Raw genomic sequence first — 17081 nt, 5'->3', positions numbered from 1 at the left:
GCATTCTCACATTTTCTGGTGACTTTCCTCAATTTCAGTCAATTTTGGGGCCAATATCTGCTGGCCACATAAAAAGGTTGAACTGTTTTACCAACACTTATTGAAATGGTATTAGCTATTAGGGCCTTGTGGGACCCCTATACCTCCTGGGCCCCCCATCTGTCACATTTTGCATCATGGAAAAAATTGAAAAATGCATATTATATATGTGTTTTTTTTTAGACTTTTTTTCCACTGCACATCCGCTATTTTTGGGCTACTTTTGAAGTGCCTCTTGGCTAGTTTTGGGCTGGTTTTGTAGCTGACTTTGGCTGGTTTTGAAAATGACACCGGGAAACCCTGAGTCAGCTGGGACTAGGGTTACCACCTGGCCGGTAATGATGCTTGATGCCAATGTTATTAATAGGAAAAAATGGCAAGAATATAAGAAGGCAGGTATTTTTTTCCAGAAAAGGTGGCAACCCTAGCTGGGGCCCATGTGGGAAATCCTCTGCTACTCTCCAAGGACAGTGTAACCCCAAAAGCCATAATGTGCCTCCACTGTTGACTGACTGCCATTTCTCTGAAACCTGTGCAAAGCTAAATAAATAAACAAACGGTATATGCAACTTTATTCAACATAATTGAGGCCCCCCTGGTGTATCATATACATTACAGCGAATTCCTAGAGTGCTGTCTGTACAAAATAGTTATTACTGAGAACAATTGCACAGATACTGACTGGCACTTGTTAGTGTTAGAAAAAAAAATCAACTTCCGGATAGTAGGCTGAGGCTGCATTTCGCCTCTCTGTTGTATCCGGACCCCGTCTCTATCGTATCCAGTCCTCCAGCCATTACCCCTTTCCTGCACTCGGCTTTGAACTACGGCTGGCAGCTGGGTCCAAAACGGCTGGCTGTGAGATTCCCGGCTTCCCCAGCGCTGGAGACTTGTACACAATCATCATGGCGTCCCAGGACGGTGGGTACCGGGTCACCCCCTCCCCCCCGACCCTGTGTGAGGGTATGACGGTCAGACATCTTATTCGTGAGCGAGATATAGCTCCACATACACCTTCCACTTGTACTGCCTTTCCTTCCACTCTGCTCACTTCTGTACCCTGCCTACTGTGCTGCTCCCGTTAGCTGATAACTTACAGCTCTGCCCATGCCACAGGGCATTCCAAAATAGCGCCATCTTTCTTCTCTGTGTAATATCCAGCCCTGTATCTGGCACATTTACTCATCTCTCTGCCATGTGCCCCACTGATCAGCCATTACCATGTGCCAAGCTACTCACTCTTCTGTGCCACCTGCAACACTGCTCAACTAACACTCTCTCTCTCTCTCTCTCTATACACATCATGATTCAGCTTCTCTATCAGCAGTGCTTTGCCCTGATCTGTGTATGTGGCTATTTCATAGCTGCCCTGTGAAGTTTTATTAGAATCTATTAAAACTGACCAACCTCACGGAAGCGTTCTATGACACTTGGAGTTCAGCTCTCAGCATCTAATCTCTCTCTCTCTGTTTGCTGTAGATAATGAAAAAGTGCATTTTAATACGAGGCCTGTGTGGGTGTCATTGGGCAGACCTAAAGCCACAGGTTGGCAATTTTTAGTGCACTATTTTCAATGTAAGCTAACTTTGGAAGTTCCCCCACTAAGATCACTGTTCACTTATTCCACAACCTAATAATATATTCATGTAATGAGTGAGGGGAATAGCCTGACTGAGTTAAAGGGGTTGTTCACCTTGAAACAGCTAGTTGTTTTCAGATAGATCACCAGAAATAACACGTTTTTCCAATTACTATCTATTTTCTATATGTCGCCGTTTTTCTAAAATTGAAGTGTCATTTTTCACCTTCCTAAAACAACTCTGGGAGGGGTCGCAGACCCTGTAATCTAAATTTGATAAATTTCTTATCTTTGCCCCTGCTGAGCAGAATCTCTGCGTTTCATTACAGGCAGCTGTTAGAATTGATACAGTTGTTGCTAATACTCCAGAGATGCTGCTGAGAAATGTATCAACTAAATGTTGCAAAATTGTAACAGTTTAGGGTAAGGGCACACGGGGAGATTAGTCGCCCCAGCGACAAATCACCTCTTCTTCAGGGCGACAATCTCCCCGAACTGCCTTCCCCTCCCTCACAAGGAAACTTCTGGCAAGTTCGGAAAACGAAGTGCTGCGAGTGCGATTTCTCATTTTAAGGTGGCCATATACGGGCAGATAAAGCTGACGATTTGACAGCTTATCTGCTTTGGACCGATTTGACAGCTTATCTGCCCGTGTATGGGGGCTTCCGACGGGTCATCCCGATCGATATCTGGCCACGATATCGATCGGGAAAGTTGGATTTTTACCCGACCGACCCGTCGGAGCCGCTTGGCGCATCGTAATTCGATCGTTCGGCCATACGGCCGAACGCTCGAATTACCCCCGATATAGCCACGCAGTTTAGTGGCATATCGGGTAAGATCCGCTCGTTTGGCGATGTCGCCAAACGAGCGGATCTTTGTCTATGGCCACCTTTAGCTGACAGGAAGGCAGATCGGGTAAATTGTCACCCAGAAGAAGAGGCGATTAGTCGCCGGGCGACTAAATCTCCCCAAATCTCACCATGTGCCCTTACCCTTAGAGTCTGCACCTGACTCAGACTCAAACACCAGAGACAGGAACATTCAACTTTAAACTTAGATTTTGGAAAAACAGTAAAAAATAAATAATGGAAACAACTGAACTGAAGAAAGTGTTTGGAAGGTGAACAACCCCTTTAAGGCAGTGTTGTTTGCAAAATATTTCTGGCTTAGGATCCCTCCCCCATACATAGAGCATGTATCCTGTGAAATTTACTGCTTGTACCCCTTTTCGGAGATGAAATGACTTACCTAAGGTTACAAGTAGGTGATATGGGAAAGTAGTCCGGCTTCTCTAGCCAACCTAAACCCTCCCTATAAAGCATAATGCAATATTTACTGGTACCTCATCAAGCCATGATTTTCATATTTTCCTAATCTGCAAGGTAAGTACAAATAGACAGAGCTGATTAAATGTATATTGTTGGCCTGTGACAAGCTGTCATATCCATTACTCCTGCTGATCAGCTCTGAGTGTCAGTGTTGTGTACACAGGGCAATCATTGTTGCTGCTGATGAACTGCAACACCATTGGTAGGTCAGCCATGTGTTTTCAGGTGAATAGCCTTTGGGTGTGTTCAAAATACGTGACAACGTTCCCCTTTGTGGCATCCTTGGAGTGCCCATGTTGTTTGTTGCTCCCTATGTTGAGGGTTTGGGGCTGATAACCCTGACCTCACTTTCTACTTGGCGAATGCATTTATATTTTGAACTTCCGAATACCCCCTCCCTCTTTATCTGCTTTGTACGCAGTCATGATACCCAATGAAGTTGCCCAACAGCAGCACTTTAAATATGAGCAAACAGGTCTAGTATGGGGACTCATGAGATTATTTGAAATACAAGGCAGACTTGATCTGGAAATCAGCTGCTGGAAAGCCCTTGACCAGATCCTGATGACACCCTGAAACCCACAGTCGATAGCACCCCTACATTAGTTCAATAAGCTGTGCAATTGCGCTGTGCAATAGAAAGGGTGTATACAAGAAACATACAAGTTACACACTACAGATCTGTACAGGCGGTAAAGAGGACCCTACTCACAAGAGCTTGCAAACTGTTTAAAAATCATCAACTGTAGGTAAATAGAGACTACTCTTTTACAACTGTATATGGATTAATCACAGTTTCATTCAGTCTTGGGCGGCCAGATAAGGGGCTTGGTGTATTGTTTCTGCTGACATGTTTTTCCAGCCTTTGTGGAATGATCTGCTTTATGCCATGCTAGACTAACCTGTCCCTGTTGTTTTTACCCCCAGAAATGGAAGAGCTGGGAATGGAGGCAGATGGACCGAAATCTGAGCTGAGCAGCACAGAAGGTGGAGACGGCAGTTGCTCTCAGGCGGCAGACAGCAGTTTAGTGCCACAGGAGGCAGAAGGCTCTGTTAGCAATGGAGGGGACTCTGAGGCACCCAAAGAACATGTAGAATTTAAGGTTATTTGGAACAAGAATAAATATGATGTTAAGCTCCCACTGGATACTACAGGAGCAAGCCTTAAACAACAAATTCACACTCTTACAGGTAACTGATTTTTTTTGTTAAAGGGGTTGTTCAACTTTAAATTAACTTTAAGTATAAAATAGAGACTGATATTCTGGGACAATTTACCATTGGTTTCCTTTTTTTTAAAAAATGTTTTAGTTTTTGATTTATTTCACTTTTTATTCAGCAGCTGCCAATTTTTGCAATTTCTGCTGGTTCCAGAGCACTCTAGCAATCATGCATTGGTTTGAATAGGAGAGGGCCTGAACAGAAAGACGAGTAATAAAAAGCAGCAATAACAATAAATTGTAGTTAGATCATTTTAAAAAACGTCAAATATTCAAAAACTATAGAAAAGAAAAAAGGGAACACCAATTGAAAAGAGGACCCTACTCAAAAGAGCTTGCAATCTGTGTAAAAATACTATATAACATACTAAAAGTGAACCTACACCCTCTTTCGTAAAGTAAATGCAATCCTACTCCCCTTAGCTTAGACTTCTCTTACAGCCCCACTGGACAAAGCCGGTTAAGCCCTACCCCACCTACGCAACACCATTGGTAGGTCAGCCATGTGTTTTCAGGTGAATAGCCTTTGGGTGTGTTCAAAATACGTTACAACGTGGACAGTTGGACCCTCCTGGCCAGTCAAACTTAAAATATACACTGCTGATTTCAAAGTGATATAGATGACCCTGGCCTCATACTACTGGCCACCAGGCTCGCTTCCTTAGAGGCATGAGGAATCTGCCATATAGACAATTAGCGGACTATAGCAGTTACCCATCAACAATATCTACTCCATTTAGAGCCTGGAAAATAGCATGCTCATACTGAAGGTACAAACTGCCAATACTCTCCCCCCATTTACGACTCTGGAGAAACTCTAATCTGCCCCATTTGAAATCTCTCCAGGATTTTGCATACTGGCCATGGTTAGGCCTCAAATTCCTACGGGATATCCAAATGGACCAGGTATTTCCTCCTTACCAGCATCTAAAGACAAAGCTGAATGAGCCGAATCTGCACCTTTTTAGGTACCTTCAACTTTGCTATGCATTTCGTGCTCAGTTTTCCTCTCTAGAGGTTCCATATACTACTCCTCCTGTGGAACTTATTCTACATAACCCTGATCACCCAAAATTGATATCTAGATTAGGCACTTGTGTGCGTGGCCCCTCCACCCTTTGACCAAGCCCAGAGGCGATGGCATCAGCTGCTACCAGCCCTGAGCGAGGAGCAATCGGAGATAGCCGCTTGGGTCCTCTACTGCGACCTGATTTCCCTATGTGAAAAATTAATTCACCAATTATATATTACCCTTATAAAGCTTCAGAAAATGGGCTGACAATCTGAGGCTGGGTGCCCAAGGTGCCAACAACCTGAGGCATCTCTTCTACACTTGGCGTGGCAATGCCCTCCAATACAGAGGTTTTAGCAAAGGGTAATGAGATACTTGGCAGACAATTTGTCATTCCCACAGGTGTGCTCCCCTGAGGTCTGTTTACTCGGACTAGCAGAAGAATTACTGCCTCTAAATCGGGCCAGATCGCTCATGAGAACAATCTTGCATGCCAAGAAACTGGTAATTATGGGTTGGATGGGTAATAATCCCCCCACAGTAGCACAATGGGTCAACATAAAGGGGACCTGTCGCCCAAAAAAATATTCATAATCCTATTTTATCACATCAGTCAAGCAAAATGAACTTTAATTACTCTGTATAAATTATTTGAATCTTGTTTCCTCCAGTCTGGGAATTCATAATTATAGCAAGCAGGCAGGAGCCATTTTGTGGACACTGTTATTAAGGCAAGCCTTGTATCATCTCAGAATCTTGTTTGTGCACCAGAATGGGGGACCTGATGTCCATCCCCATGCCCTGGCTACATAATTAAATGGTGAAGAGAACGGGGGAATGTGGGGAGAGAAGCGATTTCTAGGAAGTGTTGAATGGAAAGTGAAAGTAATTGTCTGCCCTGCCTCTATGCCCACGGTATAGAGGAGGAGCAGACAATATTTCACAATATTTGATTGACGGCTGAGATGTTTAGTTTACAACAGCCATGAATGCTTTAAAAAAAAATTGAAATTGGATTTCATGTTTTTTTAAAAAGGACTTTTATTATACAACTTTTTTTTTTCTGGTAGACCGGTCCACTTAAATTAATAAAGCCCTCCCATCCATTAAGCTTACCTAGTTAGCCAGAGGCTGCCCTGGAAAATTCGAAAATATATGGGACCCATGGCTAGACATCAATCCACTTGAGCTCCCAGGATTCTAAGGTTTATGCCAGCCAAACAGACAAAAAAACATTAAAGCACAGTGTATTGATTACATGCAAGATGTCATGTAGGATTGTAATTTGTTATATTAAGTATTGATGACTATGTAAACTTTATCTTTAATGTATAATGAGGACACCAAGTGCCAATTGTTACAATTAGTTGTGAACCAAGTTGTTGTATGTACTCCCTACCCCTTCGCTTGAAAATTAAAAAATGAAAACTTAAAAAAAAAAGTGAACCTAGCAGTAAAGTAACCCTTTAAAGGGATACTGTCATGGGAAAAAATGTTTTTTCAAAATGCATCCGTTAATAGTGCTACTCCAGCAGAATTCTGCACTGAAATCCATTTCTCAAAAGAGCAAACAGATTTTTTTATATTCAATTTTGAAATCCGACATGGGGCTAGACATTTTGTCAATTTCCCAGCTGCCCCGTCATGTGACTTGTGCTCTGATAAACTTCAATCACTCTTTACTGCTGTACTGCAACTTGGAGTGATATCACCCCCCTCCCCCCCCAGCAGCCAAACAAAAGAACAATGGGAAGGTAACCAGATAACAGTTCCCTAACACAAGATAACAGCTGCCTGGTAGATCTAAGAACAGCACTCAATAGTAAAAACCCATGTCTCACTGAGACACATTCAGTTACATTGAGAAGAAAAAACAGCAGCCTGCCAGAAAGCATTTCTCTCCTAAAGTGCAGGTACAAGTCACATGACTGGGGGCAGCTGGGAAATTGACAAAATGTCTAGCCCCATGTCAGATTTCAAAATTGAATATAAAAAAAATCTGTTTGCTCTTTTGAGAAATGGATTTCAGTGCAGAAGTCTGCTGGAGTAACACTATTAACTGATGCGTTTTGAAAAAAAACATGTTTTCCAATGACAGGATCCCTTTAATGTAAACCTTAGAGGGCAAACACAGGTTGAATTTTACATATAAAATATATTTCTCTCACAGTGAATTCAGGGACATGTGGCTGTTCCCTGCAGGGTGGTAGGACACTAAAAAGAAGGTAAAAACATCTGAATGGAAGAACCTACTACCTGTGAGGACCCCTTTTCCAAGTCAGCCCTCCCACCCCTTAGGCTAGGGCCACACAGGGGCCGAAATCTGCTAGCCAAAATCCACAGCCCTACCATGGGTAGTAGCCTCCTCCCTTTTCCGCATTGAATCGTCTTATTGCAAACAGACTTCAGTGGATTTTGGCTCCCATTGCAAAGACTCACGGTGTTTGTGCCAAGCCAATGCAGTGCGGAAGACTACTGCCCTTGATAGGTCTGAAATCATCCAGAAGCTTTCGGCTAGATGATTTCAGCCCCCTTGTGGCCCTAGGTTAGTGCCTACCAGGGAAGTTACAAGGGCACAGAATAGGTTTTTTCCTTATTTTCGCATTGTTATACGCATGACAATGGGTCATTAAAGGAACAGTAACACCAAAAAACCTCCTGCATTGCCTGTATTTGCTGCCATGTTTTTAGACAAGTTAAACATGGCAGGCAAAAGCACTGAGATTGGCTCCATGTGTTATGAGCCTTTGGTGAAATTCTAGTAGCACGTTTCTCCAAATCACAGGTTCTTGCACCAGTTCCCTGTAAATGTATATTCATATTCCGGTGGTAATTTATTATACAGCCATAAATATGTATGACTATGTCCCCTATCCTATATTTAGGACTGGGTATATTTAATTCTTGCTTCTCTGTTTCTGTTCCTCCAGGTCTTCCACCAGCTATGCAGAAAGTAATGTTCAAGGGGCTTCTCCCCGAGGATAAAACACTACGGGAAATTAAAGTCACGAATGGGGCGAAAGTCATGGTTGTAGGTTCTACGATCAATGACGTGCTGGCTGTTACCACCCCCAAAGATACAATCCAGCAAGAAGTAAAAGAGGAGGAAAACAAGAAGGAGCCACTGTGCAAACAGAAGGTAACTGCCAAGTACCCCTGAAGGTTATTCCATAGCATTATAATCTGCACTCCAAGTGGACAGCGATAATATAAAAATAAATGATTGTGCATTAGATTGTAAGCTCTTGTAGTCATGTCTTTAACTGTTGGTTTATGTGCTGTATTCCTCCACTTCTGTAGATGGAAAATCCTTTGAATTTTATATATAAAACAATTACAGGTAATAACTTATTGTCCAAAATGCTCAAGACCTGAGGGTTTCCGGATAACAGATCTTTCCGTAATTTGGATCTTGATACATTAAGACTAGAAAATCAATTAAACATTAAATAAACCCAATAGGCTGGTTTTGCTTCTTATAAGGATTAATTATATCTTAGTTTGGATCAAGTACAAGGTACTGTTTTATTATTATAGAGAAAAAGGAAATCATTTTAAAAATTTTTTGATTATTTGGATAAAATGGAGTCTATGGGAGATGGCCTTTCCGTAATTCAGTGCTTTTCAGATAATGGGTTTCCGGATAATGGATCCCATACCTGTATAGCATTAGCAGTGTCTTTTGCACACAATGTGACGTTTCTAAATTAAACATAATTAAGAGTGATTTGCAGTTTCCCTTCCATTCTAATTATGCATTGCACTCACCTAAAACCATGAATAACTCGTTGTCATCTTGATTGTTCCAGCAACACAGAAAAGTGCTAGACAAAGGCAAACCAGACGATGTGATGCCGTCTCTGAAAGGAGTGCAGGTATGAGCCAGAGAATTGTTAAGAAAGGAAAACTGAAACCTATTTTCTTACTCTGTAATCCTCAGTGGGACTTTGCCAAACGACCTATTGTTTATATATGTAAAACATCCTGTTTCTAATGATTTAATTCCCATTAAAGTGTATGCTCAGATTTCAGTCTGTCAGAAGTCAGGGTTTCCATATACAGTATGATTTGCTTGCACAGACTGCTGTTCTTAAGGGTAAGTGCACACGGGCAGATTCAGGGAGATTAGTCGCCCTGGCGACAAATCTCCTCTTCTTCAGGGTGACAATCTCCCCAAACTGCCTTCCCCTACCTTCCCGACGGCTATAACGAATATATAACACCAGCGGGATGGCACTCGCAGTGCTTTGTTTTCCGAAGTCGCCCGAACTTTCCTCATGAGGCAACTTCGGAAAGCGAAGCGCCGTGAGTGCCATCCCGCTGGCGATTTTTCATTATAGCTGGCGGGAAGGTTGGGGAAGGCAGATTGTCGCCCCGAAGAAGATCGATTTGTCGCCGGGGCAACTAATCTTCCCGAATCTGCCTGTGTGCTATTACCCTAATGGGTTAAATTACCTATAAATTTACTTTGACCATGATATAGACTATGATATTCTGGGATATGTTTTATTTGGTCATAATCTTTTTATTATTTGTGATTTTTTTTAAAATTAATTAGCTTTTTGTTTACCGGCTTTGCTTTCAGCAGCTATCTGGTGCTAGGGTCCAGTTTACCCTACCAGCCAAGCGGTAGTTTGTATAAGAGATCGGCAGTTGTGGGGGTCTGAATAGAAAGATAAGTAATAAAATGGTAGCCTCACAGACCAAGTGCTTTTTGACTGCCAGGGCCAGGGTACTTCCATTTGAAAACTGGAAGAGGAAGAAGGCTAATAATTCACAGCTGTAAAGAATTATGAACAACTGAAAAGTTGCTAAGAATAAGTAATTATGTAAAGGTAACCTAAATGCAAACTAACCCTTTATGTGTGAAAAATGTGTTCCCAGATTTCTGACAAAATAATATAAACCCTTTGCAGGTTGCTGGGACCACTGACTGACATCTAAATAGCAATTTCTGTTTCACTTTGGACAGAAGAAACATTAGAAACTAATTTCTAGGTACAATTCCAGTTTAATGAACTCAGGGCTCTATCCTCGCTGAGGTGTGATAGCAAGCAAGTATTCTACATTTCTGCCTGTTTATAGCTGACATAATGGATCTTTACCTAAATGACCAATATATCTTAATTCCTGTCCCCCCCCCATTTACATTCTAGCCGGCGGGACGGCATTTAGTCACTTGAAGAAGAGGCGATTTGTGGCTGGGAGACTAATCTCCCCCAGTAGCCTTGTGTGTCACCACCCTAATATGCAGCTGTTTTGAGTAGTTAAGATCCATGTGTGAGGCCCTTGAACTTTTACCTTCTGCCCGTCTCTGGTGGTACTTTCCCAAAGAGAACATTTTCCAGAACTACTTGCTAAATGCACTAATTGCTTAAACTCCGAAAGTTTAAAATGAATAAAAGATGTGAGAATGAATCTACTGATACACTACAATCTGTTGCCCTCAGGCTGTTGGTAATACACTTCTGCCCTGTTAAACATCTCTGCCTCGTGGTAACTAAGTTACAGTAATGAATTAATTACTTATTCATTGCAGGAGAGGCTCCCAACAACGCCTATATCTGGTATGTACAACAAGTCTGGAGGGAAGGTTAGACTGACATTCAAACTGGAGCAGGATCAGCTGTGGATCGGTACAAAGGGTAAGTGTTTATAAAATGATGCACCAGATACCTGTCCATGTTAAGGTTTCTATGGCAGACATTTGCATACCTCCCAACATTTTGGAAACAGAAAGAGGGATAAAAAGATTTGCCGCAAAAAATTTGTGGCCACGGCCATTTTGGTGTGCACACCCCCTAATTACCATGTCCATTTTACAAAATTTGGTAGGTTATAAAAGTTTGAACTAAGGATGCACCGAATCCAGGATTCGGTTCTGGATCTGGCCTTTTCAGCAGGATTCGGCCGGATCCTTCTGCCCGGCCAAACCTGAATCTGAATCCTAATTTGCATATGCAAATTAGGGATGGGGAGGGAAATCGCGTGACTTTTTGTCACAAAACAAGAAAGTAAAAAATTATTCGGTTCGGTATTCGGCCATATCTTTTGCGAAGGATTCGGTGCATCCCTAGTTTAAACACATTTCTATGGTTTTTATATGTTATTACAGTTTTGCTAATGAAGGTGAATTGCCCTTTAAGATGTGAGTCTTCATTCTTATCTTATCTAAAACTGTTACAAAAGTATCTTAAGTATGTGTCCTGGGCTCTCTGCCAAGAGCCAATTAAGCTAGAAACGTTGTATCTTTTTCTGGCTGTTCAGTGCAGCAGATCAAAGAGAAACTCAAGGAAATATCAGTACAAACCTGGGACTGCGGGTTGAGCTGTTCAAAAGCGGGACTGTCCCACTCAAAACGGAACAGTTGGGAGGTATGCATTTGGTACTGTTGCTAGTAAGCTTAACAATTATCTTTTTTTTCCTTTTACATCAGAGAGGACGGAGAAATTACCCATGGCTTCCATTAAAAATGTGGTCTCAGAACCAATTGAAGAACAGGAAGGCTATCACATGATGGTAAGGAGGCTAAAATTTCTTTGTGCAGTGCAGGCCAGTCTTGTTGATGGGGGTTATAATGTATGGTAAGGTTGTCAATCAAGTGTCTCCTTGGATTGCCAAACAAGTGTCAATTGGATCACATGGGAGTCTTGCAGTCCTGGTAGGTCAGAATTTTCCAGTCATTCTAGATGATATATCACAGAACAGTAATTGGGTATCACCTTAAAGGCTGTCATGTTAGCCTCATCCTTGGTCCAGCAAGCTGCCTTTATGTCAGAAGCGGCCATGTTTGAAGACTGTACCCTAGTTATTTGGATCACAACCCTGGTGCAGTTTTTTTGTTGAATTATGAATCCTTCATCAGGCTAACGGTCGTTTTGGAAGCATTGTGTTCCCCATCCAAATGCCTTCTAGCATGTAGAGGATTGAAAAACAACTTAAATTCCCCTATACTCTGCCTTCCTTCAGACTTACTGTATTTTTCAGGATTGAACTCAGTTAAATATGCTCCTATATAAAGCCACAACGTTTCCTATGAGAGAGTGCAGGGATCCCAAACCTTTCTGACCTGTGAGCCACATAAAATATGGAGAACAACTCAAGCATGCAAAAAGTTCCTAGGGGGTTGCCAAATATGGGTTGTGATTGATTATTGGTAGCCACTATGGGGACTGGCAGCCTACAGGAGGCTCTGTTTGGCAGTACATCTGGGTTTAGGCTACCAAAACTTTCCTGGAATTCAAAAATAAGCACCTGTTTTGAGGCCACTGTGAGCAACATCCAATGGGTTGGGGAGCAACAGTAGCTCTTGGGGATCACTGACATAGTGTATGAGTAGAAAAAATGGCTTTTTGAAAGACAAGTAAAGACTGTAACTTGGAGGTAATGGGATACAAAAGCAGCAGTTTCCAGGTGACAGATCATCTTCTGTTGGATTTATTAGTGTACAAATATTTAGCTCAGTTGCCTTTGCTTTGCCTTGTATTCCTGGGGAGAGGGGAACATTAGTTTTCTAGTATTACTGCTGAATAAATAGATCTAATGCACATGATTTTCACTGGCCACTCATGTTATCACTGATCTGACCACAAGACAGAAGGAGCTGCTACACTGATCTCCTTCAAGACTTTTTAGGTCAAATTTTTTAGACTTTTTTTTTGCACATCCTTTTTCCCAGTGCTCTGTGGGGAAATTCAGGTGAAGCCTATGATGTGGTATAAAAAGTAACTTGTATGCAAATTTAGTGGATATTTGTAGTAGACAGTTGGGAGGCCTTATTCACTGCTGGCTCAGTCTGAGGGGCAGCTATTATCAGCTGTATGTATGGCCATCTTTATCGCTTCTGGGTATTTAGCTATCTCCATTGTATAGCACATTGTCTCTCTATGCTGCTACTCTCATCTATCCCTGTGCATTTTCCATTCTGTTTTTAAGAGGTTAAACTGGGATTTCCTAGAACAGTGCTCTCTTATGCTTATGCTGTTCTGCTTCTTTTAAAGGGAAAGGAAAACCTTAAAGGAATAGTTCAGCGTAAAAATTAAAACTGGGTAAATAAATAGGCTGTGCAAAATAAAAAAAAATGTTTCTACTATAGTTATCCAAAAATGTAATCTAAAAAGGCTGGAGTGACTGGATGTCTAACATAATAGCCAGAACACTACTTCCTGCTTTTCAACTCTCTTGGTTTTCCCTGATTGGTTACCAGGCAGTAACCAATCAGTGACTTGAGGGGGGGGGGCACATGGGTCATAACTGTTGCTTTTGAATCCGAGCTGAATGCTCAGGATCAATTGCAAACTCACTGAACAGATATGACCCATGTGGCCCCTCCCTTTATAGTCACTAACTTACTCAGAGTTAGAGAGCTGAAAAGCAGGAAGTAGTGTTCTGGCTATTATGTTAGACATCCAGTCACTCCAGCCTTTATACATTACATTCTTGGCTAACTAACTATATTAGAAACATTTTTTATTTTTGCACTGCCTATCTATTCACCGTGTTTTAATTTTACACTGAACTGTTCCTTTAATAACATAAGGCCCCATATCAGGAGTAGCCATTTTTGACTAATGCAAGCTCTACTTTTAGTGATATATCTACATCATAGATCATAAAAGCATAGTTCTCATTCTTACTCTTGATGTCAATGCTCACTCCAAACCTTCTGAGCGGTGCAGTCTCTAATCAAACAAACAAAATAGCAGGAGTCGGGCGAGCAGTGCATGGTAAGTAGGGGCACTGCATGCCGGGAGGAACAGGTTAGATTCACTTTTGTAAGTGCCTTAGGCTAGGAATGGCTGCTGGAAAGCTCAAGGCTGACTTTCATAGGGCAATATTGCAAAAAGCTGGAAGATGTAACAGTAACGTTGGGGTACCATTAACTTTTTACCCATTGTGAGTTTTATAGTTTGCCTGATTGGCTTTAGTTCTCCTTTAACCCCTTTCTGATGCTACTCGATATCACTGACCTTGTTTTCTCGATTTTTGGCAGGCTTTCCAGCTGGGTCCTACTGAAGCATCTTACTATTGGGTTTACTGGGTCCCTGCACAATATGTGGATGCCATCAAGGACACAGTGCTGGGGAAATGGCAGTATTTTTGAAGTTACGTTCACCTCTGGCATAGGACATGCAATTCTGGGAGTAACCACACACACAGTCACCAACTCTCCCCATCCCACGCCCGGACACCCTTTCCCACCCGCCATGATAACCCACTGACCCTTGATCCACAGAAACTCCCAAACCTGGAACTTAACCCATTTCAAAGTATCCTGTGGGTCAGGAAAGGCCATCTTGTTGGAGCCAGAGGTGAACGCTCACTGCTAGTTTACATTTTTAACTCTTACAAGTTGCAGGCACACCGCTGCAGCTGCTTCAGCCATATATCCAAGTGAAGAAAGCAAAAATCCTCTTTTTATTACCCTTTAGCTGCCAGAAACACCAACAGAACTCCCTCTCTATCCATCCCGCGCGGTGGCAGCAGAAGGTTCCATTGTCCTGAGGCTTCCAACCGGAATCACAGAATGAAACCTGCAGATGGCTCAGTAAATGCTCTAAGCAAACAGGCCACATTGCCAGCTCATGCGGATAAAAGCCCCACTTATCGCTATCTTTATTATTAGTTTGTTTATTTTAATTATTTTAACTTAAAATGAAAACAAAGCAAGTTCTATTGATTTATCTTGATACATTGATGTCCGCCGCTGAATCCACGGAGGGAAGATAACCCTGCGTTTTTCAGTTGATATTTGGATTTTTTTTTTCAGTTGAATATTAAACTGGTGCAGAGAGTGCCACATCATATATACACGTTGTTTTTTGGCTAGGGTGTGATTGTTTGGAAGTGAACATGTTGTAGTCATGGATTTACACTATATTCTAATTGTTACAACTGGCTACCGAAAACTACTGAAACAGTTTATTGCCAATAGATTAGCCACAATAGTTTAAGCAACAACATTATATTTATTCTGCAGAATGCTTTACCATACTGGAGTAATCTCTAGAAGCTCTCTCTGTTTGTTAAAGGGATACTATCATGTGTTTCAAAACACCAGTTAATAGTGCTGCTCCAGCAGAATTTTGCACGGAAATCCATTTCTCAAAAGAGCAAACAGATTTTTTTATATTGAATTTTGAAATCTGACATGGGGCTAGACATATTGTCAGTTTCCCAGCTGCCCCAGTCATGTGACTTATGCCTGCACTTTAGGATGGAACTACTTTCTGGCAGGCTGTTATTTCTCCTACTTAATGTAACTGAATGTAGGAGTGGGACTTGGCTTTTACTATTGAGTGTTGTTTTTAGATCTACCAGGTAGTTGTTATCTTGTTACCTTCCCATTGTTCTGTTGTTAGGCTGCTGGGGAGGAAAGGGAGGGGGTGATATCACTCCAACTTGCAGTAAAGAGTGACTAAAGTTTATCAGAGCACAAGTCACATGACTGGGGCAGCTGGGAAACTGACAATATGTCTAGCCCCATTTCCGATTTCAAAATTGAATATAAAAAAATTTGTTTGCTCTTTTGAAAAATGGATTTCAGTGCAGAATTCTGCTGGAGCAGCACTATTAACTGATGCGTTTTGAAAAAAACATGTTTTCCCATGACAGTATCCCTTTAAGGATAGCAGCGGCCATTATAACTTGTTGTGACATCAATTCCTTCCTGAGTCTCTCCCTGCTCACTCATAGCTCTGGGCTCAGATTACAGCAGGGAGGGGAGGAGGGACAGCGAAGCAAACTGAGCATGCTCAAGCCCTGGAAGTTTAAGCTGAAAACAGGAAGTCTGATACAGAAGCCCATGTGTAAACAATAGAAGGAAAGAAATGTGGTGTTTCTTTTGAAACTCAGAGCAGCATTACTTTGAGGGTTTACTGGTGTATTTTTTTAGTTTTTGTCTTTCCTTCTCCTTAAAGCCACAGGTATCACTGGCAACACAGAAGCCACTACATCATACAATGACATCCTTAACAATTCTATGCTTCCTACTTTGTACTAACGGTTTGGGGAGAGCAGAGGAAGAACATAATTGTTATGCACAGAGCCTTGATATCAACCCAACTGGAAACTTGTGGGATGAATTGGAACACACTGATCCCCAATGCCCAATATCTTCTGAAGCAAATCCCACCAACAAAGTTTGAACATCTAGCCTTCCCAGAAAAAGCAGAGGATAAAAGCTGTTTTTAGCAGCTGAGCAAGAACCTACTGTACATGTATACAATTCCCTGGGAAGCGATTTCTAGGCTGTTATATTTGCTCTATAAATCCTTTCCAATTATCATATTGCCGCTGTTGTTAAGAGCATTGAAAAGAAGTTTCCCATTAGGAGAAAAATTGGCGCCTTTGGATATCCGGTTATACTCAGCCCTGCAAATATGATGGAGATTTAAAGGGTCATCAACTGTTGGGATTGCATGAGTCCTTGGCTCAGGTTCAGTCACTGTTTTTAAACTTGGAGTTTGGTTGCTCAAAGAAGTGGCCTTTCCACTATCCATCACTTTCAATTTTGCAGGGTAGAGCATTGCGTAGTCTAGGCTAGATTCCTGAAGCTGGCTGTGTACTTGTGGGTTACCCGCAAAAACCTGAGGTACCCTGCGGGTTGCAGGTAGAAGTTCCGGGTGTGGGTATAGATGCGGGTTTGTGGGTCGGGCCGCGGGTCTTCTCAATAGCGATTTTTACTCCTTTTTTTGTGATCGCGCCTTCTTCTGATGTCACTTCCGGTCTACAATGACAGCACTTCCTGATTCTTGATGGTCAGCGGGTCGTAGGTCCAGGTTGCGGATAAGGTACTTGCGGGTCGGGTTGCAGGTCCAAGCGGGTAAGAATGCAGGTTGTAGATCCGGGTTGTGGTTACGGGTCCGGTACGGGTTCCAAAAAAATGGACCCGTGCAGGA

General features: G+C 42.1%; 1 protein-coding gene across 1 annotated transcript; it reads left to right on the top strand.

The window, feature by feature from the left end:
• The first annotated feature begins 801 nt into the window (after window positions 1-801).
• Window positions 802-14987, top strand: LOC108703169 (ubiquitin domain-containing protein UBFD1). Its single transcript, XM_018239208.2, has 7 exons — window positions 802-960; window positions 3877-4140; window positions 8112-8320; window positions 8991-9056; window positions 10721-10826; window positions 11618-11700; window positions 14174-14987. The coding sequence occupies exons 1-7, from the start codon at window positions 945-947 to the stop codon at window positions 14282-14284; spliced, it is 855 nt and encodes a 284-aa protein (XP_018094697.1). The 5' UTR covers window positions 802-944; the 3' UTR covers window positions 14285-14987.
• Window positions 14988-17081: the final 2094 nt, after the last annotated feature.

Source organism: Xenopus laevis, chromosome 9_10S (genome assembly GCF_017654675.1).
Source record: "Xenopus laevis strain J_2021 chromosome 9_10S, Xenopus_laevis_v10.1, whole genome shotgun sequence".
Classification (NCBI taxonomy): domain Eukaryota; kingdom Metazoa; phylum Chordata; class Amphibia; order Anura; family Pipidae; genus Xenopus; species Xenopus laevis.
Note: the sequence above shows the minus strand (reverse complement) of the source record. Positions and strands in the feature narration are given on the sequence as shown.

Bases quoted from the DNA above. Each gene is read 5' to 3' on its own strand.
- LOC108703169 (XM_018239208.2), top strand. The intron at 10,827-11,617 runs GTAAGTGTTTAT...CTTTTACATCAG, and splicing joins GCTGTGGATCGGTACAAAGG to AGAGGACGGAGAAATTACCC. The intron at 11,701-14,173 runs GTAAGGAGGCTA...GATTTTTGGCAG, and splicing joins AGGAAGGCTATCACATGATG to GCTTTCCAGCTGGGTCCTAC.